The 27,700-nt window shown below is 43.7% G+C and overlaps 1 protein-coding gene across 4 annotated transcripts in view; it reads right to left on the bottom strand.

Moving 5' to 3' along the window:
* Positions 1 to 27,700, bottom strand: part of SDK1 (sidekick cell adhesion molecule 1) — a 963,741-nt gene that overhangs the window by 194,226 nt on the left and 741,815 nt on the right. For 3 of the 4 annotated variants that reach the window (XM_034963556.4, XM_063605603.1, XM_063605602.1), the window contains 3 exons: positions 24,400 to 24,515; positions 22,036 to 22,228; positions 5,943 to 6,041 (listed from right to left, as the gene is read on the bottom strand). In XM_034963556.4, the coding sequence (XP_034819447.2) occupies positions 5,943 to 6,041; positions 22,036 to 22,228; positions 24,400 to 24,515 (408 nt within the window). The remainder of the gene's footprint in view (positions 1 to 5,942; positions 6,042 to 22,035; positions 22,229 to 24,399; positions 24,516 to 27,700) is intronic. The other variant, XM_063605604.1, reaches the window with a different exon arrangement.

The raw sequence follows: 27,700 nt of genomic DNA, 5'->3' as shown, positions 1-27,700 counted from the left end.
CACTTTCACTGTTCTCCGGGTCTCTGAGACCATTCTTTGGGTTTGGACGGGTGAGTTTGTTTCTCATGGTGGATGAGACCCTGCTCTCAAAGCGCCTCCTCCTCCAGCACCTCCTCCTGACGTGTGCAAGGGAACCGAAAGACATCCCTGACCTTGGGGGGTCACGCCTGGTCAACTGCTAAATAATTTGATCCTCGGGGTCTACTCTGAACCTATGGGAAGAGCAGTCTTTGTTTAATATTACAACTTGTCTGCCAGAAAATTTTATTTGTTTAAAAGCTGTTTTTCATCAGAATTTACTGAAACACAGCGTCATGTTTGTCATGTCGACCTAGAGCTGAAACACGGCAATTCCAGCGTCTTCAGGAAGAGGAGTGTTGATAGAATTTATTAGGATCAACATTGATAATATAGTGTGCTCAAATGGTTGTGGATACAAACAAAAACCAAACGGACAGCTAGAGAGGCTGATCTGCAGAGAAACGTCAGCAGAGACGGCGCAGGCCCAAGACATGTGATGCCCGTGAGCAGAGACAGAGTGGTGGGGGTGAGGTGGGAAAGACGTCCCCTAATTTATGAACAACAGCTTTTGGGGGAGATGCGTGGAGAGCTCGGGCATTGCTGGCCAGGGGATGCATCCTCTGCTTCCAGCTCCCAGAGGAGAGAGGAGAGGCGCCCGGAGCCAGGAGCGGGGGTACCTCCCGCTTGGCATCCTACCTGCTCCCAGTGGCTGCCTAACTGAGACTAATGGCCAGAGGAGCTTCAGAAATAATTTTCTGTTGATCTGAAGTAAATTCTCTAGAAAAGAGCAGTGCATCCAATCACAAACTGTCTGTCTGCATTCTGGCCCTCATAAATCAGAGTTTACTGAAGGAGAGTGGAGGACGCTGAAATTTACAATGAGCGGGCAATGGGCAATTTACTCGGGCAGGCGCAGCCGCCCCCTGCTCCGTGCTTCCCTCTCATTCCAGGTCTCGAATTAAAATGGAAGCTGGGGGTGCTCACCACAGACCAGGGCTAATAAACCTATGTTTCCAACAGCGCCTCTGGCCCGTAAAGTGGTGCTGAGCCCAGGCCCAAGCCGTCAGTCATCCTGGGCTCCTGCAGCTGCCTTTAATAGCAGGTGCAGCCTTTGCAGGAAGCCTGCGAGAGCATGGTGGTGCCGCACCAACACTTCCAGAAACCGGCAGCCAGGGTTTGCCCACGAACACAGTTTTTCTTTTGCTCTTCTCAATGAAACACTCTGCCTTCAGCACAGAATAGAATTTCATGGTGCTGCCAGCATGTTCCACTGGAAAACTATGTCTACATGGTGGGTGCTGGGGCGAGCTCCCCTGATGCGGGCATCACTGGGGGCACAGGGTGATGCTGGGCTGGTAAGGTGATAACATCCGATCTCATCTCCTCTAGGACCTTCTCCTCCAAAGAGCTGCAGGCATCCACTGCAGCTTCTGTGACACAAGGTGCACATTACAGTGAGCAGGAAGGGAAAACACACAGGCCACACACAGAAGGGGACAACGTGGCTGCCGAGAGGAACCTGCAGACAGTCTGCCTGGTGCTCGCACTGCAACTTTGCTGCCCCTGACAGCACAGGCACCTCCAAACCCAGGCCTCTGGCTACACCCAGCCCAGGAAAGCTCGAGCTTCGACGTCAGGCTACGTACACCCTGCCCAGGAAAGCTCGAGCTTCGAAGTCAAGCTCCACCATAAACAACAGACTGCTGCTTGTAACTACAGGTATTTGTTTAAATAAAACATGAAAATGAGTTCATGAAGCCCCATTAGCTGGTGAAACAGACGATCATAAATTGGAAGTATTGGCAACCACTGCTTAGCCGTGAAATGTTGGCTCAACGTGAATTATTATGCCCATGGATTTTTTTCTTTCGGCTTTAAACAGGAAAGAAGTGTGTGCTGTGTTCACAAAGGGCAGGGCAGGGGCTAACGTGTGTATCTGTAAAAAGGGAATTCCTTCTGTGTACACACGTCTACCAAGGAGTCTCTGCCAGATTTCCAAAACATGGCCGACTGCGGACCTGAAAGGCGACTGGGCAGACGGTAGGGCAGAATTCTTTCTTTCCTACCCGGGCAGCCCCGTTTCTGGGATCAGTGGTAAGGAGAGCTCTAATTCCAGCCACCGAACTGGTCCCTGAAGGGTCTGAACTGGAAAGTCTTCTTCTTCGGAATGGTAGCCTCCTGCTCAGCTTTTAAAAATCCCTCCTCACACTAGTTTGTTTTTCCTTTCTTTGAATGGTTTAAAGCAAGATTAAACTAGGTTCCTGCAGTCTATAGTGCCCTCCCCTGCTCAGTTCCCCCTGCCTTTGCTTAATTCCTTCGACTCCAGGCAACAGGAGGCCCTTTTAATTGTACACACTCAGCACTTGCGATTCTCAGACGACTTCAGAATGTGCAACAGATTGTGTCCAATTCTAGTAGTGACTTCCCCCCATTCCTGGAGTTTTCACACTGTTTAAAGTGGGCACTTCAAAAGATAAGCTTCTGGAAGGCAGAGCCAGATTCATTAATTTACTTTTTTTAAAAGTTAAGGTGAGGCCAGGCGTGGTGGCTCATGCCAGTAATCCCAGCACTTTGGGAGGCCGAAGTGGGTGGATCACCTGAGGTCAGGAGTTCGAGACCAGCCTTACCAATATGGTAAAACCCTGTCTCTACTAAAAATACAAAAATTAGCTGGGTGTGGTGGCGCACACCTGTAATCCCAGCTACTTGGGAGGCTAAGGCAGGAGAATCATTTGAACCGGGAGGCGGATGTTCCAGTGAGCCAAGATCACACCACTGCACTCCAACCTGGGTGACAGAGAGAGACTCCATTTCAAAAAATAAATAAACAAAAAATTAAAAACCCCACAAAGTCCAGCTATATGCTTATAAGAGGCACAGCACACTTTGGGAGGCCAAAGTGGGTGGATCACGAGGTCAGGAGATCGAGACCATCCTGGCTAACATGGTGAAACCCCTGTCTTCACTAAAAATACAAACAATTAGCCAGGCGTGGTGGCTCACGCCTGTAGTTCCAACTACTCGGGAGGCTGAGGCAGGATAATTGCTTGAACCCAGGAGGCAGAGGTTGCAGTGAGCTGAGATTGTGCCACTGTACTCCAACCTGGGCTGCAGAGTGAGACTCCATCTCAAAAAAAAAAAAAAAAATTTGAGAGGTAGCACTGGCTCCAAGGTGACCCTGCGTATGGGCTGTGGGCACACCGCTCTATCAGGGGATCTGGTTGGCACAGATGATTACAGGAGAGTCTACTGATGAGTAGGGGTGGGGTTGGCACTGGGTTTGCTATGTAGCTGGAGTTCTGTGTAGAAAGAGGTCACTGTAGGAACACAGTCTCCCACTGTGCCCCAGGGCACTGGGATGCTGCAGTGACCTCCCAGGAGCACTGCAGGGAAGCACAGGACACTCAATGCCAGTGGGACACACGTGAGCCTCCAGCCGGAGGTGGCTCCATTTCCGGGTCAGAGCATGCCACGAGTCCTTGGATACATCCTGTCTTTGCAAAGCAGAGTTTTTGGTGGATGTTGTGATAAGGAAACAAGTACTGCCTGGAAACCAAAGTGAACCGGGAAATGAGGGTGACAAGGGACCATCTGGTCCCAAGGTCTGAGAAGGTGGGCAGTCCCAGGCGGGTGCAGACATCCCATTAGGAACTAACTGTGGTCACTGAAAAAAGAAATGCAAGTATTATTTCTTTCAACTACTGTTTAGTATTTTTTAAATGGCAATTATAATTGTTAGCGCATATTAACACTTTCGTTGTTTGGACCTAACTACTTAATAAACAGAACCGTCAGGCATTTCTGTGGCCTCAGGGTGCTTTGAGAAATTATGGAGATGCTAAGAGGACTGTGGATGGGGAAAGTGAGCATCCCATGCTGTGGGGTTCAGAGCATGGTTCAAACCTCACCCCCAGCACATCAACGCTGCAGAGGAGAGAATGCGCACATGCCCATGGGCTGTGATGGAGGGACGTCACCACCCTAAACCTCAGCCTTGTCATCACCAGGCCGGGGTTATAAGACACCCCTTGTGTGGTTGCTGAGAAAGCAAAATGAGATCCCACAAGGCTAAGGTGCCAAGCACAGGGGAAGTGGCCAGGGTCATCATTGCCGCTGTCATCCGGGACGCCAGTGTGGAGAAGAAACGGCCCCCAACTCTGCAGCCTGGCAGGAGGGAGAGACCACCTGAGGCTCTTGGTCTCTGGGCAGCACAGTCCCAGCACAGGCTTCTAGGACACACCCAGAGAGCATAAGCTTGCTTCACAGAACAATCAGGCACTTGAATTCCATGGCTCCCGCAGGCAGCTGAGAACGCTGCCACCACGGAGCGGAGACGCAGCTCAGCTCCAAACTGACCGCTCGCGTCAGGACGGGCAACTCACTCAACCTTGGGGGTGCGGCTGCAGAATACCCACGCAGGAGCCCCTGCCGGGACATGAGATGCCACAGGCAAAGCCCCCACAGAGGGCTGACACAGAAGTGTCCTATATATGGCTGACAGAGAAGAAGATTAAGTGGCTTGCTAGAAATCCTCGGTAATGTTTAGAAAAAAAAACAGATGTCTATTGGAGGCTGAGTTGTTCTGGGCCAGGCAGTGGGCAGCCACTGATACAACTTCTCTCAACTCGTCCTCCTGACAGCCCCTCAGTTGTAACTGAGGATCCCAGAGGTCTGCTGAGGCTCTTAGAGTGACTAAAACAGTAGAACAGGGGGCCCTGCCCAACCTCATCTGAGGCTAGAGCCTATGTTGCTTTTGTCAAACCAAGATTTTTTTTTTGAACTAAGATTTAAATTAAGCTTAACCTAAAAGGTTTTTCAGAGACATTATAAAAATTTGGCCAGGCGCAGTGGCTCATGCCTGTAATCCCAGCACTTTGGGAGGCTGAGGCAGGTGGATCACTTGAGGTCAGGAGTTCGAGACGAGCCTGGCCGACATGGCAAAACCCCATTTCTACTAAAAATACAAAAATTAGCCAGGTATGGTGGCACACACCTGTAATCCCAGCTATTCAGGAGGCTGAGGCAGGAAAACTGCTTGAACCCGGGAGGTGGAGGTTGCAGTGAGCTGAGATCGTGCCACCGCACTCCAGCCTGGGCGAGAGAGCAAGACCCTGTCTCATAAATAAATAAATAAATAAATAAATAAAATCATTAAAAACCCTAAAAAAGGTGAGCTGTCTCCCACAGAGACCCCCTCAAACCAGGAGAGGAGATCTCACTGCCCAGGGGCCTCTAAGGCTCAGCCCCCATCCCTGGTACAGCTCAGAACCTCCTCCGAAGTACCTGCCTCACAGTCTCCTCAGGGCTCTCACTGGAGGGCAGGGTGGGCAGGGGACAGAACATGGGATCTGGAGTCAGAAGACCCAGATCTCACCCTTGCGGCTCACAGCTGTGGGACGAGGGCTGAGAGGCATGTGAGCCTCACAGTCACACTGCCTGGCTGTGTCTGAGAAGGCTGGCTGCCCACAGGAGCGCTCAGTGCCATCTGCTGAATGAAGGAAAGGTCATCCACCCTCTCGGGGCCTCAGTTTCCTCATCTGTAAAATGGTCATAATATAGATATTGACCTTACCATGCTGCTATGAGAATTAAGCAAGACACACGCATGTGAACAAATGTGTCATAACATGACTGACTCTCATTGGTCAGAGACTCTGGACACCTACTAAGATCATGCGAGGAGAAGAGATCTCAAACTACGGCTGCTGCCCACACAGTAAAGGCCCCCAGACCAGGCTGGCTCTCACTGGGGCAGTCCCAGTGCTGGGACTCTGCCACACGGCCAGGAAGACATTTCAGTTCCTCTCGAGAAGGCCGTGGGCACGGGTCCATGCTGTCAGCGGTTTGGTTTGAAGTGACAGCCACTTCTTTTTGTGAGGACAAACTTATCTTTTCCTTTTTTGAAGGACAGGCCTACTTACCAGTAATGATGCCATTTTTCTCCAGGGGCTCCTGCCAGCTGACCTTGAGAGATGTGTCCAAGATCTCCGTGAAACTCAGATGCCCCACAGCTCCTGGTTCTACCAATTAAAAGCAAAGTCATCTGTTAACACAATAGCCCAAATTTTCTTTTGATCAGATGTGTGGGGGAGGTTCTAACTATGGAAGGAAAGTGGTGAGCTGGGGCTGCAAAACCCTGCAGGAGACATCAGTGGAATGCAGAAGGAAGGAGGGTGTTCAAGGCATCCTGGCTATCATCACACACATTATTTTCTCCAGCTTCGTCCCAGCCACACAGGGCACTGGAGCTACTGGTGGCAGGAGATTTATACACAAACCATTCTCTGTCTTTCTCCTTGATCTAATCTGATTAGAACAATCAGGCTGGCTGGATTCTCAAGAGCAACTGCCTCCTCTGAGTGTTCCTCCATGGTGTATGCAGCCCCGTGTCTGGCTTGTGTGGGGGCCATCTGGAACCTTGTGCAAACCAGGAAAGGACCCTGGGCCCAGAGGCAGGCTCACCTGCCAACCTGGTCCAGAACTCCAGGCTCCAAACCCAATCGGTATCCTGAAGGATTCCAGAGGGGTGAGGCAGTGGCCTGAGGAAGTCCCAGCAAAAACAAATTCCTTTCCCAGGAGCTTCTGTGCCCTGCGGCCCCCTTGCTAACACGGGCAGGCAGAGCCGCAGAGTTACGCTTGAACGCTGGCGTCCAAGCTGGGTGTCAGACCTGGCTGAGCTACTTGCTGCCTAGGAAATTACACTCTCAACACCTTAGTCTGTTAATGTGTGAAACAGGGAAAATAAAAATAACTCAGCGAGACAATTATGAGAATAAAATGTAATAAAACACGAAAACACGAGGATGTCCCGGGCACCATGAAAATGTTCCATGATCATCAGCCGCTGTCATGATGATGAACCTCTCATCAGAACATAAACTCATTCATTCCTAGGATCAGAGGATGCCACCCCAGAGAAAAGACCTGAGAGTCTAAAACATGAATTAAAAATCCAAGATGCAGGTGCAGCTCAGCAAAGCAAACTGCTTGAGGAAGGGCGGCCACAGGCGCAGAGCTCCGCCCCCACATGCAGATGGACCACCTGCCCGCGACTCAGGGACAGCAGGGCCCACAGCAAGTCGCTGCTGGCCGGACAGCAGGGACATTTGGCAGTTCTGACCCACATCTCTTGCACCAGCTCACCCAGGTCTAGAGCCTTTTAGTGTTCCCATACCAGGTCCCATCGGTCCCATCAGGGCCAGCCCACACTGTGTGGTGATGGGGAGGGAGGAGAGGATGCCTGGCTATCTGGAGGAGATAGGTGGATGTCGTGATGGTGATGTTCTCCCGGATGCTGTTACTCCCAAGCCCTGCCATGTGCCTGCCATGGTCTCTCTATAGCCATAGCCGCTGTGCAAGGCATGAGGAGCAGATGGAAATGGAAACGCTTTTGGGGAGGCTGGCGTCTTACGAGCAAATGGAGGGAAGGATGAGGGGAAGAGAGACAGTGCACTCCCATTCCCTAAGTCAGGCACCAAAGGCACCTGTGCGGTGCCTGAAAGTGCCCCTCCATCCACTGCTCTCAGCAGCAAACACAAACACAGCTGCCCGGGTTGGCCCTGCTTCCCCGCTTGCCATTGAGAGCCCTACCTCCTCTCTGACAATGCCCCCATGCTTACCCCTCCAGATACCCGTTCAGGAGAAACATAGCGACAAAGCCAGGGAGGAGAAAAGGGCAGGAGGAAAGGGTAGTTCAAAGGCAGAACTGGGGAAAAGGGAGGAAAAGAATGATGGAGAAGAGACGAGACATCCCTCCGTTTCTGTATGTATCAGTTGAGTACACCCTCCATGCCAGGCAGGGAACCCTGGTTCCTACTGAAAGCTCCACGCCACATGACTCCCCTAGTGAACCTGCTGGATGGCGCCACATTCAAATCTTTTTAGCAATAAAAAATGCAAGTCTTTCAGCTTAAAATAGGAGAGCATGAAGTCAAGGGTGTCAGTTGTCCTGAAAGAGTATCCAGGATTCCTACAGAGAAGTCTCACCCCTGCAAAGTCCCTGTTCTGGTTACTGCCAGCCTCACTTGCACAAACATTAGATTCTTAGGGTGAATTCCATACCGAGCACTGAGTTGGTACTTGGACAAAGCCTTCTAACACAAGTCGTAATTTTTTAAAAGTGGTAACAGCCTCAAAAAAAAAAAAAAAAAAAAAAAAACAACCACCACTCATCTGGGTGAAACTTTGAAAAGACTTCACAGATAAGCTCAAATGCTCTGACAAATTTCACTTTTCTAGTGTGAAAGATGGTAAAATAGAATGGCTGTCAAGACCATCTCATCCTCCCACAATTGTGAGCCTCCAGAAAGACATTCTGACAGATTTTTGCACTGACTTGTTCTTTTTTCAATCGATGGAGAAGGAAAGAAAGCTTTTTGCTCCTTTTATATTCTCAGTGTTTCTGCTTCCTGGATTCCTGCCCAAAGATGCTGTCCTCTAGCTCTGCTGGAATCAGCTGGCGATGTCTCAGCTTAAAATTTATATTCTATTTCCTCTTTACTGCTACCCTCTCCCAACAACTTCTCATTTCCTCGGAGCTTTGGGAAAGAAGTCCTGCTGGGTGTGGAACTAACTACAGCACCATCAGCTAGAGAGAAAAGGAGGCCGTTTCTCCAGCACCCAAGAGTCTGAAGCTTTCTTTACTTTCTTTTTTATTGATACATAATACTTGTACACATTTCTATGGTACAGGTGACGTTTTGTTACAGGCACTGACTGTGTAACGGCCAAGTTAGGGTGTTCAGAGTGCCTATGGCCTGGAGTATTTATCATTTCTATGTGTTGTGAACATTCGAAATCCTCTTTCCTTGGTATTTTGAAATATACATCATTGTTAGCTGTAGTCACTCTACTGTGCCACGGAGCATTGGAACTTACTCCTTCTGTTTAACTGAATGTTTATGCCCATCAACTAACCTCTCTTTCTCCCCACCACCCTGCTCCACCGACACACCCCCTCCCAGCCTCTAGTATCTTTCATTCTACTCTCTTATCTCCATGAGATTGGCCTTTTAAGCTACTACTTATGAGTGAGAACTTGTGATATTTGTTTTCCTGAGGGCATTGTTGTAATGCTCTCCAGTTCCCTGCATGTTGCTGCAAATGACAGGATTTCATTCTTTCTTGTGGCTGAATAGTATTCCACTGTGTATATACACCACATTTTCTTATCCGTTGGTCTACTGATGGATGCTTGGGTTGATTCCGTATCTTGGCTACTGTGAATGGTGCTGCAGTAAGCATGGGGTATGGGTATCCTTTGATGTACTGACTCCTTTCGTATGGATAAATACCCAATAGTGGGATTGCTGGCTCATAGGGTAGTTCTATTTTTAGTTTTTTGAAAACTTATACTGTTTTCCATTGTGGCTGTACTAATTTACATCATCACCAACAGTGTATTAGAGTTCCCTGTTCTCCACATGATTGTCAGCATTTTTTATGTCTTTTTAATTCTAGTGATTCTGACTGGGATAAAATGGTACCTCATTGTGGTTTTGATTAGCATTTCCTTGATGATTAGTGATACTGGGCATTTTTTCATAGACATGTTGACCATCTGTATGTCTGCTTTTGACAAGGGTTTATTCATGTCCCTTGCCCACTTTTTAAATGAGATTTTTTTAACTGTTGAGCTGAGTTCTTTGTATATTTTAGATATTAATCCCTTACCAGATGAATAGTTTGCAAATATTTTCTCCCATTCAACAGGCTGTGTCTTCACTCTGTTTACCATTTCCTTTGCTGTACAGGAGTTTTTAAGTTTGATATAGTCCCATTTGTCTATTTTTGGTTTTGTTGCCTGTGCTTTTGAGATCTTAGCCATAAAATCTTTGCCTACACTAATGTCCTGAAGTGTTTCCCCTGTGTTTTATTTTAGTAGTTTTATAATTTCAAGTGTTACATTTAAGTCTTTAATCCATCTTGAGTTATTTTTTAATTTCGATCTTCTGCATATGGATATCCAATTTTCCTAGCACCAAAATTATTGAAGGTATCCTGGCACCTTTATCGAAAATCAGTTGGTTGTAAATATATGGATATATTTCTGGGTGCTCTATTCTGTTCCATTGGTCTGTGTCTGTTGTTAACGCCAATACTATGCCATGCTGTTTTGGTTATTATAGACTTGTCATATATTTCAAAGATAGGTAGTGTGATTCCTCCAGTTTCATTATTTTTGCTATGGATTGCTTTGGCTATTTAGGCTCTTTTTGGGTTCCACAAGAATTTATGGGTTTTTTTTTTTTTTTTTTTTTTGCTATTTCTGTGAAAATGACACTGGTATTTTGATAGAGATTGCATTGAGTCATTAGATTCATTTGGGGAGTATGGTCATTTTAATAATGCTAATTCTTCTGATCCATGAGCATGGGATGTCTTTCTATTTATTTGTGTCTTCTTCAGTTTCTTAGTTCCTTTCATCAATGTTTTGTATTTTTCTTTGTAGAGATCTTTCACCTCCTTGGTTAAATTAATTCCTAGATATGTTTTTCTTTTATAGCTATTGTAAATGGAATCAACTTCTTGATTTCTTTCTCAGCTAGTTCATTATTGGTTTATAGAAATGCTACTGATTTTTGTGTGTTGCTATTGTATCCTGCAACCTCACCGAATTTATTTATCAGATATAAGAGTTTTTTGGTGGAGTCTAGGTTTGTTTAGACACAAGATCATGTCATCTGCAAAGAGAACAATCTGACTTCCTCTTTTCCAATTTAGATGCCTTTTATTCCTTTCTTTTGCCTGACTGCTGTGGCTAGGACTTCCAGTACTACAAATAGGTGTGATGAAAGTGGGCATCTTTGTCTTGTTCCAGTTATCAGAGGAAAGGATTTCAGCTTTTCCCCATTCAGTGTGATGTTAGCTGTGGGTTTTTCATATATAGACTTTATCATATTGAGGTATGTTTCTACTATGCCTAGTTTGTTGAGAGTTTTTATTATAAAGGGATGTTACATTTTATTAAATGCTTTTTATGCATCTGTTGAGATGATCACATGGTTTTTGTCTTTTATTATGTTGGAGTGATGTATCACATTTATGGATATGTATATGTTGAACCATCCTTGCATCCCTGGGATAAATCTCACATGAGCATGGTGTATTATATATCTGACGTGCTGTTGGATTCAGTTTGCTAGTATTTTTGTTGAGGATTTTTGTGTCTATGTTCATCAGGGATAATGGACTGTAGTTTTTTGTTGTTATGTCCTTGTCTGGTTTTGGTATCTGGGTAACACTGACCTCATAAAATGAATTAGAAAGAATTTCCTCTTCTTTAATTTTTTGGAATAGTTTGAGGAGAATTGGTATTAGTTCTTCCTTGAAAGTTTGGTAGAATTTGTCAGTGAAACCACTTGGCCCTGGGTTTTTCTTTGTTGGGAGAGTTATTACTGATTCAATCTCATTACCCATTATTAGTCTGTTCAGATTTTATGTTTCTTTCTGATTCAATCTTGGTAGGTTGTATGTGTTCAGGAATTTATCCATTTCTCCTAGGTTTTCCAATTTGTTAGTGTATAGTTGTTAGTAAGAGTCTCAAATGATATTTTGTATTTCTGTGGTGTCAGTTATAATGTCTCCTTTTGCATTTCTGATTTTGTTTCCTTAGGTAATCTGTCTTTTATTCTTCTTAAGTCTAGCTAGGAGTTTATTGATTTTGTGTATCTTCCCTAAAACTGAGTTTTGTTTAACCATTTGTATTGTTTTTATTATTATTATTATTATACTTTAAGTTTTAGGGTACATGTGCACAATGTGCAGGTTAGTTACATATGTATACATGTGCCATGCTGGTGTGCTGCATCCATTAACTCGTCATTTAGCATTAGGTATATCTCCTAGTGCTATCCCTCCCCCCCTCCCCCCACCCCACAACAGTCCCCAGAGTGTGATGTTCCCCTTCCTGTGTCCATGTGTTCTCATTGTTCAATTCCCACCTATGAGTGAGAATATGCGGTGTTTGGTTTTTTGTTCTTGTGATAGTTTACTGAGAATGATGATTTCCAATTTCATCCATGTCCCTACAAAGGACATAAATTCATCATTTTTTATGGCTGCATAGTATTCCATGGTGTATATGTGCCACATTTTCTTAATCCAGTCTATCATTGTTGGACATTTGGGTTGGTTCCAAGTCTTTGCTATTGTGAATAGTGCCGCAATAAACATACGTGTGCATGTGTCTTTATAGCAGCATGATTTATAGTCCTTTGGGTATATACCCAGTAATGGGATGGCTGGGTCAAATGGTATTTCTAGTTCTAGATCCCTGAGGAATTGCCACACTGACTTCCACAATGGTTGAACTAGTTTACAGTCCCACCAACAGTGTAAAAGTGTTCCTATTTCTCCATATCCTCTCCAGCACCTGTTGTTTCCTGACTTTTTAATGATTGCCATTCTAACTGGTGTGAGATGGTATCTCATTGTGGTTTTGATTTGCATTTCTCTGATGGCCAGTGATGGTGAGCATTTTTTCATGTGTTTTCAAGGGACATGAAGGACCTCTTCAAGGAGAACTACAAACCACTGCTCAAGGAAATAAAAGAGGATACAAACAAATGGAAGAACATTCCATGCTCATGGGTAGGAAGAATCAATATCGTGAAAATGGCCATACTGCCCAAGGTAATTTATAGATTCAATGCCATCCCCATCAAGCTACCAATGACTTTCTTCACAGAATTGGAAAAAACTACTTTAAAGTTCATATGGAACCAAAAAAGAGCCCACATCGCCAAGTCAATCCTAAGCCAAAAGAACAAAGATGGAAGCATCACGCTACCTGACTTCAAACTATACTACAATGCTACAGTATCCAAAACAGCATGGTACTGGTACCAAAACAGAGATATAGATCAACGGAACAGACCAGAGCCCTCCGAAATAATGCCGCATATCTACAACTATCTGATCTTTGACAAACCTGACAAAAACAAGCAATGGGGAAAGGATTCCCTATTTAATAAATGGTGCTGGGAAAACTGGCTAGCCATATGTAGAAAGCTGAAACTGGATCCCCTCCTTACACCTTATACAAAAATTAATTCAAGATGGATTAAAGACTTAAACGTTAGACCTAAAACCATAAAAACCCTAGAAGAAAACCTAGGCATTACCATTCAGGACATAGGCATGGGCAAGGACTTTATGTCTAAAACACCAAAAGCAATGGCAACAAAAGCCAAAATTGACAAATGGGATCTAATTAAACTAAAGAGCTTCTGCACAGCAAAAGAAACTACCATCAGAGTGAACAGGCAACCTACAAAATGGGAGAAAATTTTTGCAACCTACTCGTCTGACAAAGGGCTAATATCCAGAATCTACAATGAACTCCAACAAATTTACAAGAAAAAAACAAACAACCCCATCAAAAAGTGGGCGAAGGACACGAACAGACACTTCTCAAAAGAAGACATTTATGCAGCCAAAAAACACATTTATTGTTTTTCAGTCTTTGTTTCATTAGGTCTGCTCTGATCTTTATTATTTCTTTCCTTCTACTAATTTTGGGTTTGGTTTGTCCTTGAGGTGTATCACTAGATTGTTTGAAATCTTTCTACTTTTTTCTGATGTAGGCATTTATTGTAGGCTCTTAGCATCGCTGTATCCTGTAGGTTTCTGTATGTCGTATTTCAATTTTCATTTGTTTCAAGAAATTTCTGGCCGGGCGCGGTGGCTCACACCTGTAATCCCAGCACTTTGGAAGGCTGAGGCGGGCGGATCACGAGGTCAGGAGATCGAGACCATCCTGGCTAACATGGTGAAACCCCGTCTCTACTAAAAAATACAAAAAAGTTAGCTAGGTTTGGTGGTGGGCGCCTGTAATCCCAGCTACTGAGGAGGCTGAAGCAGGAGAATGGAGTGAACCTGGGAGGCGGAGCTTGCAGTGAGCCGAGACTGCGCCACTGCGCTCCAGCCTGGGTGACAGAGCGAGACTCCGTCTCAAAAAAAAAAAAAAAAGAAATTTTTAAATTTCCTCCTTGATTTCTTCCTTGACCCAAAGGTCATTCAGGAGCATGCTATTTAATTTCCATGTATTTGTACAGATTCCAAAGTTCCTCATTATTGATTTCCAGTTTTATTCCATTGTGGTCTAAGAAGATATCAATAGAATTTTAGTCTTTTAAAAGTTGTTGAGATTTGCTTTGTGTCCTAACATATGGTCTATCTTGGAGAATGTTACATGTACTGATGAAAAGAATGTGCATTCTGTAGCTATTAGATGAAATGTTCTGTAAATGTCTGTTAGGTCCATTTAATCTAAAGCGCAGTTTAAATCCAATGTTTCTTTGTTATTTTTCTGTCAAGATGACCTGTCTAATGCTGAGAGGGGGATGTTAAAGTCCCCAAGTATTACTGTATTGCTGTCTCTCCCTGTAGATCTAATAATATTTGCTTTATATATCTGAGTGCTCCAGTGTTTGGTCTATATATGTTTAGAATTGTTATATCCTCTTGTTGAATTCATAACTTTATCATTACACAATAACCTTCTTTGTCTCTTTTTACTGTTTTTTACTTAAAGTATTTTATCTAAGCGTACCTACTCCTGTTCACTTTTGCTTTCTGTTTGCACAAAATCTCTTTTTCCATCTCTTTACTTTCAGTCTACATGTGTCTTTACAAGTGAGCTGAGTTTCCTGTACACAGCCTATAGTTGGGTCATGGTTTGTTTTTGTTTTTGTTTTTATCCATTCAGCCAGTCTATCTTTTTGGATACTTTAATCCATTTAAATTTAAGGTTACTATTGATATGTCAGGGCTTATTCTAGTAATTATTAATTGATTTCTGGTTGGTTTATATATCCTTTGTTCCCTTCTTTCTTTTTGTTTATTTTTGAGGTTTGGTGGTTTTCTGTAGTGGTAACATTTGGGTCCTTTCTCTTCCTTATTTGTGTGTTTGCTCTACCAATGGGTTTTATACGTTTGTACATTTTCATGATGGTAGATATTGTTCTTTCACTTCAGGTGTGGGAATTCATTAAGCATTTCTTGTAGGGCCAGTCCAGTGGAGATGAATTCCCTCAGCTTTTACTTATCTAGGAAATACTTTATTTCTCTTTCATTTGTGAAGGATAACTTTTATGCATATAGTACTCTTGGCTGACAAGTTATTTTTTTTCCCCAGTACTTTGAATATATCATCCCATTTTTCTCTTGGCATGTAAGGTTTCTGCTGATAAATCCACTGTTAGTCTGATGGGGGTTCTCTTATAAGTGAGTAGGTGCTTTTCTTTTGGTGTTTTTGGAATTCTGTCTTCAACTTTTGATAATTTGACTATAATGTGCCATGGAGAAGACCTTTCTGAATAGTATCTATTTATTTGTGGATCTCTGAGCCTCCCATATCTGGATGTCTAAATCTCTTGCTAGACTTGGGTTTCAGCCATTATTTTGTTAAATCAGGTTTGTATCCCTTTGGTTTTCTTTTCAACTTCTGGGACATCAAAAATTCAAATACTCATTCCTTTATGGTGACTCATATATCACATAGTCTTTATTCAACTTTAAATTCTGAAATTCCTTCTGCTGTCTCATCTAGTCTACTGCTGAAGCTTACTATTGTATTTTTAAATTTCAGTCAATGAATTAATTAGTTCCTGGATATCTGTTCGGTTCTTTTTTATAATATTTATCTCTTTGGTAAATTTCTCATTCATGTATTGAAATGTTTTTTGGATTATTTTGTATTATTTATCTGTGTCTCTTTTATCTGACTTTCCTTAATAACATTATTTTTTATTTTTTTCTGGGATTTCATAATTTCTTTTTCATTGGAATCTGTTGCTAGAGAATTACCATGTTCCTTTGGAAGTGTTATACTTCCTTGCATTTTCATATTTCTTGTGTCCTTATGTTGATATCTGCACATCTGGTGTAACAGTTGCTTCTTCTAATTTTTTGGATTTGCTTTCATAAAGGAGGGCTTTTTCCTGAAGATGTATCTATGGTGTTGATTGGATAGGGTACTTTGGCTTTGATTCTGGATGAAGCAGTAGTGTAGTCTCCATATAATTTATTTGGCTGTAAACAGCATCAGTGGTGTCTGTGATTTCCTCAGCGGCTTAGGGTGTGGTTGTTAGTAGAGGCTGTGGTAAAGTTTTGCTGGGGACAGGGACACCAGGTGGGCCAATCCTTGGGCCCCAGTGGTGGCAGCAGTGGGCTGAGTGTGCCTGTCCTTACATCCCAGAGTGATCCAGACAGGCTCATTCTTGGCATTCTAGGTGGGTTGCTCAGGTGCTGGCAATGGCTGCAGGGGGCCAAGCAGGTGGGTGGGTTCTCAAGGCCCTGGACAGCAGGCATGCTATAGGCAGTGACAGTAGCAGTGGTGGGACAATCCCCTGGCTCCTTAGCAGTCTGCACTGGTATTGCTGGTGGCTGTGACAGGCTGAGCAGGCCAGTCCCCAGGCCCAGGGGTGGTGTGTAGGAATGGGTGCCAGCTGTGATGGTGCAGCAGGTTGGGTGGGCCCGACTTCAGGTCCCCAGGAGAAGTACTCAGGTGCTCATAGTGGTGGACAGGGCAGGGTGAGCCCAGGGCCCTGGATAGTGTTGCTCATACTGGGGGAGGTGGACCAAGCCGAGCAGGCCTGTCCTCAGGACCCCTGGTGGTGTGTGCAGTTGCTGGCTGTGGTCAGCAGGGGTGGGGTGACCCCCAGGTTCCTGGCAGAACACTTGGTAGGGCTGGCAATGGCTGCACTGTGGCCCTGCTGCTGGGGAGGTGTGCTTCAGACCCAGGTGGCAACTGTGGGTGGGAGAGTCTGACCTCAGGGTGCCTGGAAGCGAAGTCTGTCCTCAAGACGAGTGAAAATGCCCAGCAGCCCCACCACTGGGGGTGACTGCCAATGGCTTGTGCTTTGCCTCTGGTGGCAGCAGCCAGCAGTGGTGGTGGTTGGGGGCAGGGGATGTCAGTGGGGCTGCAGAATATGGAGATGCAGAGGCTGTCGGGAGCCGGGGCGGAATGGTCTGTCGTGACCCGGGGCAGAATGGTCTGTCGGGACCCGGGGCGGAATGGTCTGGTGGGACTCACGGCGGAATATTCTGGTGGGGCTGGGCTCTTTGAGCAGCACTGCACAGCAGCTGCTCTGGGCTCGGGCGTGTGGGTGCAGTGTGGGCTCCCTCTCTGGAGCAAGACATCACACGGTCTCCCTGTGAGAGTCTCCCTACCTGAGTCTTGGGCCTGTGAGTTTTGAGGGGCTTTCCCATGGCTCGGATTGCAGGAGTCTGTGGTGGGAATGTGGACCACGGGGGTCTCTCGCTGTCCCTTTTACCACAGTGGGGAACCTCTCTGGGTTCCCAGCCGATCTCAGTCCCGGAGGAGCTGCTGCACTTCACCTTCCTCCTTGCCATAGGTGCTTCCTGTCACTTCTCTATTGAATTCCAGCTTCTCTCTTGGATCTATTTGAAGTGTGGTTACCTACTTGCTGTTCTTGTTCTTCTTTATGAAGGAGGCCAGCACCAGGTGACTGTGGTCAGCTGGCCCCTGAAGCCCCTCTCATTCAGGCTCCAAACTTTCCTTTTAAAAGCTACACCCCCCAGAGGTGACTTCAACCCTACCTTCAGTCTTTTAATGTGATATTTGACATTTACGAAGATGTGTTATTATCCTAAATAGGATAAACAGGCTCCCTGCCTACCAAAAAATGATTCAGTCAGAAAATACTAAAAAAAAAAAAAAAAAAAAAAAAAAAAAAAAAAATTGAGATTATTTCCAGTTTTCTCTGAGACATAAAATTTACAATTGAAAAGCAGAAATAGACATTTTTAAAAAATCATTCATTGAACATTCACCAAGATTGACCATATCGTAGGCCATTAAACAAACTTCAACAAATATAAAATAACTAAAATTATATGAAGTGTGTTCTCTGATCATAATGGAATCAAATTAGATTATCAGTAGCAGAAAGACAATAGAATCTCCAAACACATGGAAAATGAACAGCACACTTCCAATTAATTCATGGGTCACAGAGAGTATCTCAAAGGAAATAAAAATACAGAGAATTGGATGAAAATGAAAGCATAGAGTGTCAAAACATCTGGGATGCAGCTAAAGCATCATGGAAGCAGAAATGTACAGCACTAAACGCTCACACTGGAAACAAGGAAAGGCCTTCAACCAATAACCAACATGGCTACCTCAAGAAAGCAGAAAAGGGAGAGCAAAATACACTCAAAGCAAGCAGAGGAAGGAAATTATAAAGAGCAGAAACCAATAAAGTTGAAAATGAAGGAGACCATGAAGAAGAGGAGACCTGGAACAAGAGGCTGGTTCTAAAAAAACAAACAACAACAACAACAACAACAAAAACAAACAAAAAATAACAAGCAAAATGGAAGAATCTCCAGGAAGAATGACAACATTAAAAAGCCAGAAGAACCAATCATCAATATCAGGAATAAAAAACAGGACATCACTACAGATCCTGCAACGGTTAAGAAGGTGGTGCTGCAAACATTTTCATACAAATCTGAACTCTTAGAGGATCAACTCCTTGAAAACCATCAACTCCCAAAACTCAGCCAAGATGAAACAGACAACCTGGATAGTCCTAAAACCATTTATAAATTGCATTTATATTAAAAATATTCCTAGAAAAAATTCTTCAGTCCCGGAGAGTTTCACTGGAAAATTCTACCAAACATTTAAAGAGAAATTGACACCAATTTTACACAATCTCTTCCAGAACGTAGAAGTGGGAATACTTCTAAACATATTTCATAGGACCATATTACTCTGATACCAACACCAGACAAAGATAACACACAAAAAAAGACAACTACAGATTAATATCTCTCATGAACTTACATGCAAAAGTCCTTCACCAAGTGCTAGCAAAGTCAATCCAACAGCATATGAAAAGAATTACACATGGTGACCAAGTTGAATTTAAGTACACAAAGCTGGTTTGACATTTGCAAATCAGTCAATGTAATCTAACAGATCAACAAGCTAAGAAGAAAAACCAGATGATCATGTCAAATGATGCAGTAAGAGCACGTGAAAAAAAAGTAAGATTTATTTATGTCAAAAACTCTGAACCAATTAGCAATAGTGAGGAATAACTTCAACTTGATTAAAAAAAAAATCCTTAACAGTGAACGACTGAGTGTTTTCCCTCTCAGGTGAGAAGCAGGCAAGGATGTCTGGTCTCATCACTCTTATTCAGCATAGTACTAGAAATCCTAGACACTGCAAATCATGCAAGAAAAGGAAATGAAAGGCATACAGGTTAGAAAGGAAGAGCCGGAGGAAGGTGGGTGTGGCTATAAAGGAACCCAGATGATTTTTGTGGCCTTAGAAACATTCAAGATCTTGATTATCGTGGTAGATACACAAACCTACACATGTGACAAATTGTACAGGACTAAACACACACATACGCACAAAAGAGAAAAAACAAAACTGGAGAAACCCAAATCGGATCTGTGAATTGTATCATCAGTGTCAATATCCTGGACGTGATGCAATACCATAGTTTCGCAAATGTCAGCTTGGCAGAAACTGGGCTAAATGTACACGGTCTCAATATTATTTCATATAATTGCATGTTAATCTGTAATGCTCTCAATAAAAATTTCAGTTAACTTTGGTGAGTGTGGTGGCTCATGCCTGTAATCCCAGCACTTTGGGAGGCTGAGGCGTGCGGATCACCTGAGGTCAGGAGTTCCAGAGCAGCCTGGCCAACATGGTGAAACCCCATCTCTATTAAAAATACAAAAAAATTGGCCACACGTGGTGGCCGGTACCTGTAATCCCAGCTACTTGAGAGGCCAAGGCAGGAGAATTGCTTGAACCCTGGAGGCAGAGGTTGCAGTGAGCCAAGATTGCACCACTGCACTCCAGCCTGGGCAACAGAGCAAGATTCTGTCTCAAAAACAACAACAACAACAACAAAAAACCACCACCACCACCAACAACAAAAAACCCAAAAAACAAACAAAAAAAACCCCCAAAATCAGTTAAACAAAAGCATAAAGCAGAGCAAAGGCAGAGTATGGGAACAACTTCTGGGATCAGTTCACAGCAGCAGCAGGGCTACTTTTCATTTCATCTTTTTTGTGAGGAGGGATTGATTGTTGGTCTCAGAGGGTCAAGAAATCCGTGTTCTATTCCTCCCGTGTCACTCATTTGACATAGACCTTGAGTCAATGGTGAGATTGTTCCAGGAGAGTGGCAAGGAGAAAGCTAGGCTGCCAAGGGTCAGGGAGAACATAAGGCGTTCAAGGTCAAAGCAGTGGTTAGACTAAAAGGGAGTGGGGAGCCATCCCGGCAGCTCCAGGGGCAGCACAGTCAGGGAGCTGCCGATTTTGAGTGAGGGAGACCTGAACATATTTGTGGGAGGGAGGAGGGAAAGGATCCAATAGTAAAAAGATTGGAAGAAGTAATAGCGCCATGAAGACAGAGAGGGGAAGAAGGGAACAGGATGACGGAGGACCATTAGAAAGGCTATACTGCATCGTTTGAGAGGAAAGAGGAGAGAGGCAAGCGTAAGGACATGGAAATAAAGGGTGAAGTAGGAAGGCAAGGAATCCGTCTTGGTGGCCTTGCCCTCTGCAAATGTCACCTGCTGGGAGTGCGGTAAGGCTGGGAGTCCAAAAATGGGAGCAGCACGGGGTGGAGGTGGCGACGGCCAAACTCTAGTAGAGACAAGTTCAGAAGGCTGAGCCCATCCAGCACTGGGGGAGAGACAAGCAGCAGCCCAGGGTGACTTAAAAAATAATTTTCCTAGTTTTTTTTTTTTTTTTTTTGAGACAGAGTCTCACTCTGTCACCCAGGCTGGAGTGCAGTGGCATGATCATGGCTCACTGCAACGTCGCCTCCTGGGTTCAAGTGATTCTCCTGCCTCAGCCTCCCGAGTAGCTGGGATTACAGGCGCCTGCCACCACGCCCAGCTAATTTTTGTATTTTTCGTAACGACGGGGTTTCACCATCTTGGCGAGGCTGGTCTTGAACTCCTGACTTCGTGATCCAACTGCCTCAGCCTCCCAAAGTGCTGGGATGACAGGCATGAACCACTGCATGGCCCTAATTATTCTAGTTTTAACTTTCGTTATAGAGGGAGTACAGACTCGTGGTAGAAATTAGAAAATGCAAAAAAATACAACGAAATATGCCAAAACTACTCATAATGATACCACATAGGGATAACAAGTCTTAAATTTGTGTGACTTATTTCTTCCAAGGTCTTTTCTCTGTTCATATTTCATACAGTGTATTTTTATAAAATTTGGATCTCATAGTTTTGTATACTATTATTTCACAATGTTATATCATGACCATTTTTGCACACAATTTTTGATCTTCAGAGTTTTGTTTTCTCAACAACTACAAAATATTTCTTATGTTGTCATTCTTCACTTTTTCCCAGTTCTCCTCATCTGGAACATCTGAATGCTTTTCACATTTTTTCCAACTACAAATAACTGTAACGAGCCGCCTTGTATATATATAAATCTTTGTGTGCATCTGTGACTATTTTCTCGGGGTAACTTCATTAGCTAACGTTTTCCAGATGCGTCAGCTGGCCTGCGAGCAGAGAAGGAGTGGCTTCGAACTGACCAGATGGAGGTAATGCAAACTCAGGGAGCTTAGAAGGGTGTGGGGAAAAGGACCCTGGGAGCGATGGTCAGGGAAGAATGGGCTGGGGGGCGTCAGGGGGGAATCATGGAAGCAGGTGAGGGAATCAGAAATTGAACTCTAGGTGAAGAGCAAGTTCAGCAAGACCAAAGCTGTGGCCACACAGCTGGAACCTGATTCTCCACCCCCTGTCCCCAGAGCTCCTTCCTTGAGCCAAGGCCACCCTCCACTGTCCACGTGCCATCCTCTGCGAGGCATTATCAGTACTGATGCCTGATCTCCCTAGGTGAGCTGACTGCAAGCACCCCAAAAATCCGGGGCCTCCTCGTGATCCACCTCTGCCCTTGCCTGATTCTGAAAGTCGCAGCGGTATACACCTCTTTGACAACTGACTTAAGAGACACGCAGAAAGGAATACTCACTGTCTTCCTGAGTCCAGACGAGCTGAGGTGTGCTGGGAGGCCCGTCCCCAGGGGTGGTGAAGCACAGAACAGAAGTGAAGTAGGCGGTAAACTTCTTCAGGTTCGTTATGTGTCCATGGTGGACTCCGTGGAAATCTGGGGCAATAGTGACCACAGTGACAGCCTCGGGGGCATCTGCCGGCCATGCCAGAAGCTGAGATGGAACAGGGTGAAAAAGACAGCCTGTTTTCAATGGCATTTCTCCACACTCATGTCTGCAGCAGAATTTTATTTTGTCTTTTAAAATGTAAAGTCATAATTAAGAAAGTCCATAAATCCTGCATTTTATAATCACGCTTGAGAAAAGTTGAGATAAAAATATATTTTATAGGTTTTTGTATACAAGCATGTATATTTACATGTATTTTATACTTGTATATGTAAATAACTACTTAACTCATATTAGAATAACGGACACTCCCTCAAATCTTCACCCTCTCTTCACTTAAGAAGGTTAAAAAACATATATATAATATATATTACATATATCCATATATAACATATACACATATATAGTATATATTATATATACATATATTATATACAACCTATATACTATATAACATATATAGTATATGTTATGTATACATATATAATATATACACATATATAACATATAATATATCATATATACTATATGTATATATGATATATTATATATAACATGTATATATTATACATGTTATATATAATATATATACACATATAGTATACTATATATAACATACATAACATATATATACATATAGTATACTATATATAACATACATAACATATACACATATAGTATACTATATATAACATATATAGCATATATATAACATATATAGTATATATAATACATATACATATATAATATATACATATAGTATATATGTATATATAATACATTATATATACTATATATAATATATACTATATAGTATATATAATATATACCATATAATATATAATATATATTTTAACAGTAAAGAATAAAGATGAAACCATCTGTTAATTCAGCTGAAACAGCACAATGAAACAAATACAAATATTTTTCTAGAAAGCACCTACTCTGTCTCAAAAAAGACATCCATGATTCAACAGCAATAATCTTAATTATTTATAATTTATATCACACTAGTTTCGTGAAAAGGATTTTAGGAGACTGCTTACAATTTTAAGGAAATACAGTCTATATCCACAACCTAAGGAAAGCGTGTTCATGTTTCGGCAGCATTACGTAGGTGTGTGACTTTTAATTCCTTTGGCACCAAACATTTCTAGGACTAATTGGGTCTGAAAGTTGACATGCTGCAGGACGCAAAGCGTATTTACACAGATCAAACTGACAACGAAGTCATCAAACGAACACTGCAGCCTTGCCAACGAGACTCGACAGGAGAGGCAAGAAGGCAAAAGCATCTTTCTTGATCAATATGATTTTCTTTCACAAAAGCTTCTGGCTTTGGATACTTCTGAGGATAAACGAAAGGCAGGGAAAATTTCCAGCTACTTCTGCCTTTCTGGCAGACAAATCAGTGTTTAGCAAGTTGAATCCAAATTGGGGGAAAAGAAAACCGAACCTTGTGTCTGAGGAAACTCACCCTCTGAATGTGAAATTACCAGGTATTGAGGAAACTAGATGGAATCCCTTCACTGTATAGAGCTTCCCCCGTCTATCGTCTATTAAAGACGATTAGTGGACCTATTGTAGCTAAAATCAAGGTGGGCTCCCAAATCCAATCAGGAGAAGCTGATCTGAAAGGGAGGATCAGCTGTGCTTTGTGATGGTGTATCCTGGTACATCAGTGAAGTTAACGCACTCTGGTAGCTAAAGACACAAGAAGTCGGATGATGGAAATTTGTTTATGTGTCTCATTCAGTACGGGCGGGTAGCTGGAATCAACTGGTCTCAGTTCTTTAAACAGAACTCTCCCTGAAGTAGAAAGGGAGGAGAGAAAACTATCCTTTCTCCATGGAAATATCACTCACACAATTCCCTTTGCTCGGGTCCTGTGTTCTCCTGAGAGGACCTCCTTCTGGGAAGAAGTAGTTTGTGCAAATATTCATTCTAATCACTGAGACACGTCTCCCACCCACCTTTCTCATAAGAAATTGCTCACTGATGTATGAACCATCCTCTTGATAACTAGGAATTTGAATTTCTGAACCTGCAGAGCTGATGCCAAGACTTTGGATAAATGGTGGTCTCACCAAGGTCAAGACGCCCTGTATCTTAATGCAACCAGCTCTTGATACACAAGAGGGGCTGCCTCCAGCTGCGTCACACTGTGGCTCCAGACAATGACAGCTGCCCACAGGCCCTGAACCCAGGCCACGTACCTTGTATCCCTGGTTGATGCCGTTGATAAACTGCTGAGGCGGAGGGTTCCACAGGAACTGAATGGTGGTGGAGTTCACGGCTTCCGTCTGCACGTTCTGCGGGGGCGCGGTGGGCACTGTGGCAGGGCAGTCATTGACGACAGCAGAACAAATGGCAGGAGGGACCATGGGGTGGAGAGACAGAAAGGAAACCCTTAGCTGCCATCATGCTCACAGGCAATTACTGCACTGAGACCGAGGAAGTGTGATGAATGTTTCGGGAAGCTTACAGTGGCATTACCAAGAAAGAGAATTGGGCTATTTTTCATTTTCTCTTGCAGAATTCTTTAAGGCATAGGCAGAAAGGTGGACCAGACCATCCTCTCATTCCACAGATGGGCCTTTCCTGTGGTTCCAAGACGGACGGCAAGCAAAGCTTTCTCTAATCTCTTTTTCAATGAACAGATATTTGAGATCAAGGCAAGGTTTCATCTAGAAATCCTCCCTCAATATATACCACTATGTTTCAAGCTAAATTGTTCATTACATTGAGGCGGGGGGGGGGGGGGACAAGCAAACAAAATCATCACCCTCCTCCCATATATACTGTTGGAGGTTAAATTTCTCTTTGTCTGTCAATGGGGACAATCATTTTTGGATTTTCCACAGTTTGTTTCTCTCTTTTACAGAACAGCTATTGAACCCAATTATATACCTGCCAAATGACTGCCTTCAAGGCATGCCCTTTCTAGGGGACATGCTCGTGCAACTGTAAGAGGCAGATGCTCTGCAGAGCAGCAAACTCGTGAAGGGCAGATGCCTGCCTCTGGCCTGGGAGGGCTGGAGGGCCTCATCTGGACTGTGTTTGGGAGGAAGGGTGGCTTGTGAGGGGTAAGTTCTTGAGAAGGGCACTCTCAGCTGGGAGAGCCGTGGGAAAAGGCAAAGTGTTGCCAAGGAGCCTGGCGAGGATGGGTGCACAGGGAGCACGGCTGGACGAGGGGTGGGGGGAAGCAGGGTGCTGACAGTGCACGGGTCTCGCTGGGATTGTCTACCATGCCCAGCAGCACGGCTGATGACACATACATAAGGCAATGGGGAACTGAAGGCATTCCGGAAAGGGCAGTGGGCAGGGCTAGCTTCTTCAGGATGGGAACCCCAGTGGCCTGCAGAGAGGAGCCAAGCCTCCGGCTGCACCATCGAGGCTTCTACTGGGTGGAAGGAAAGTCCTGGTTCTTCAGGTCCTTGTTCTAAAAGTGAGGCACAGAAGCCTAAGGGATCCTGTGGATCCACGCACAGAAACAAAAACGAGGGTCTTCTCGGCCGGAACACACGGGATCCCATGTGGTCCTGGTGAAAATCGCTACACTCTTCTCGGCTCCCTTCCCCAAAAGCCCGTCTCAGGCAGAGATGAAACAAACATAAACTTGCCAAGCCCCTGAAGTCTTCTATTCCCAGGCATGCAGGAGGACCCTCTGTCCCCATCCACTGCTGGTCATGGCTGTGATGCCCCTCGGCCCCCTCTCTAAGTCACCAGGAAGCTGCCCTACTTGCCATCCTGTAAAATGTGTGGGTTAAAAATGGACACAGGGCTTGCTGTGCCTGGGATGCCGAGCGTTGGAAAGAACATCACATCCACCTAAGAACAAGAAAAGCTGAACAAAGTACAAAACAATCACTTTTCCTGAGCCCATAAGACAGCTTAGGTTGCATACCAGCCAGGTGGTCGGAAACACAAGGAAAGATGGGCCTGTCCAAGGAGTCAGGATGGGTCCTGCTCACCAGTCACAGAGCGCGGGAGGAGGAGACAACGGAAATTCTGCAATTCACCCAAAACCCTCAGTGAATGGCCGAAGGCTGAATTTGGGCTACAAGAGAGGACAGAAGCTTTGGGAGCGCAGACACACAGCATCCAGAGGAACAAAGGTGAGAACTACGCATATTTCATGCATGAATTCCACCAAGCATTTGAAGAATAAATTAAACCAATTCTAAAGCATTACCCTGATACCAAAATCAGAAAAAGCCTCTGAAGGAAAACTATAGACCAATATCCATCATGAACACAAATTCAAAAAATCCTCAACAAAATATTAGAAAATAAAATTCAACAATATATAACAGCCATAGTCTAGCCTGATCAAGCGAGGTGTATCTTATACATGGAAGGCTGGCTCAAGATGTGAATAACAATCAAAGTAATTCATCACGTCAACAGAATAAAATAGAAAAACATATGAACATCTTAATAGATTTAGGAAAAGCATTCGGCAAAATTTAATAATCAATTGTGATTTTTTAAAAAAGAAAAAACCCTCTCAGCAAAGTAGGAATTTAAAGGAACATTCTAAATTTTAAAAAGGGCACCTATAAAACGCCTACAGCTAATATCTCATTTAAGCTCTAAAAACATAAAATAGATACAAGTTTAACAAACTACGTGCAATAGCTGTGCACGGAAAACTACAAAACACGAATGAAGGAAACCAAACACCTAAGTCAATACAGAATCATATCACATGGGTGCATTGGAAGAAAACACAGTAAAGAGGTCAATTCTCCCCAAACCAATCAATATAGTGAATAAAACCCCAATCTAAATCCCAGCTACACTGCACTCCAGCCTGGGTTACAGAGCAAGACCCGCTCTCAAAAAAGAAAAGAAAAAAATCACAGCTAGATATCTCCTAGACATTGAAAAGGTGATTCTAAAATCTATATGGAAAAGCAAGGTAACTAGAATAGCCAAAGCAAGTCTGAAAAAAATTTGGATAACCTTTACTGTATGATTTCAAGACTAACTAGAAATCAATAGTAATTAAAACGGGTGTTACTGGAGAAGGGGTGGACACATTGATCAGAGAAGACAGGCAAGAAATTACTCACACATATATCACTGGTTTTCAATAAAAGCACAAAGAAAAGATAGTAATCTCAACAAATGGTGCTGGAAATATTAGACATTCATTCACAAAATAAGACAAAATCTGGATCTGTATCTCTTACCATTTATAAAACCTAACTCAAAATGGATCAGAGGCATAAATGTAAACCTATAATTATTAATACTTCTAGGAAAAAATAGTTATGACATTGGGTTAGGCAAAAATTTCTCAGATAGAATATCAAGGACATAATCCATAAAAGAAAAAAAATGAATAAAGCTGACTTCATGAAAAGACAGGCCACAGACTGGGAGACAACGTGTGCAAGACAGATACCCAATAAAGAACGTTTATCCAGGCCGGGTGCTGTGGCTCATGGCTGACGGCTGGAATGCCAGAACTTTGGGAGGTTGAGGTAGGAGGATCGCTTGAGGCCAGGA

This window comes from Pan paniscus, chromosome 6 (genome assembly GCF_029289425.2).
Source record: "Pan paniscus chromosome 6, NHGRI_mPanPan1-v2.0_pri, whole genome shotgun sequence".
Classification (NCBI taxonomy): Eukaryota; Metazoa; Chordata; class Mammalia; order Primates; family Hominidae; genus Pan; species Pan paniscus.
Note: the sequence above shows the minus strand (reverse complement) of the source record. Positions and strands in the feature narration are given on the sequence as shown.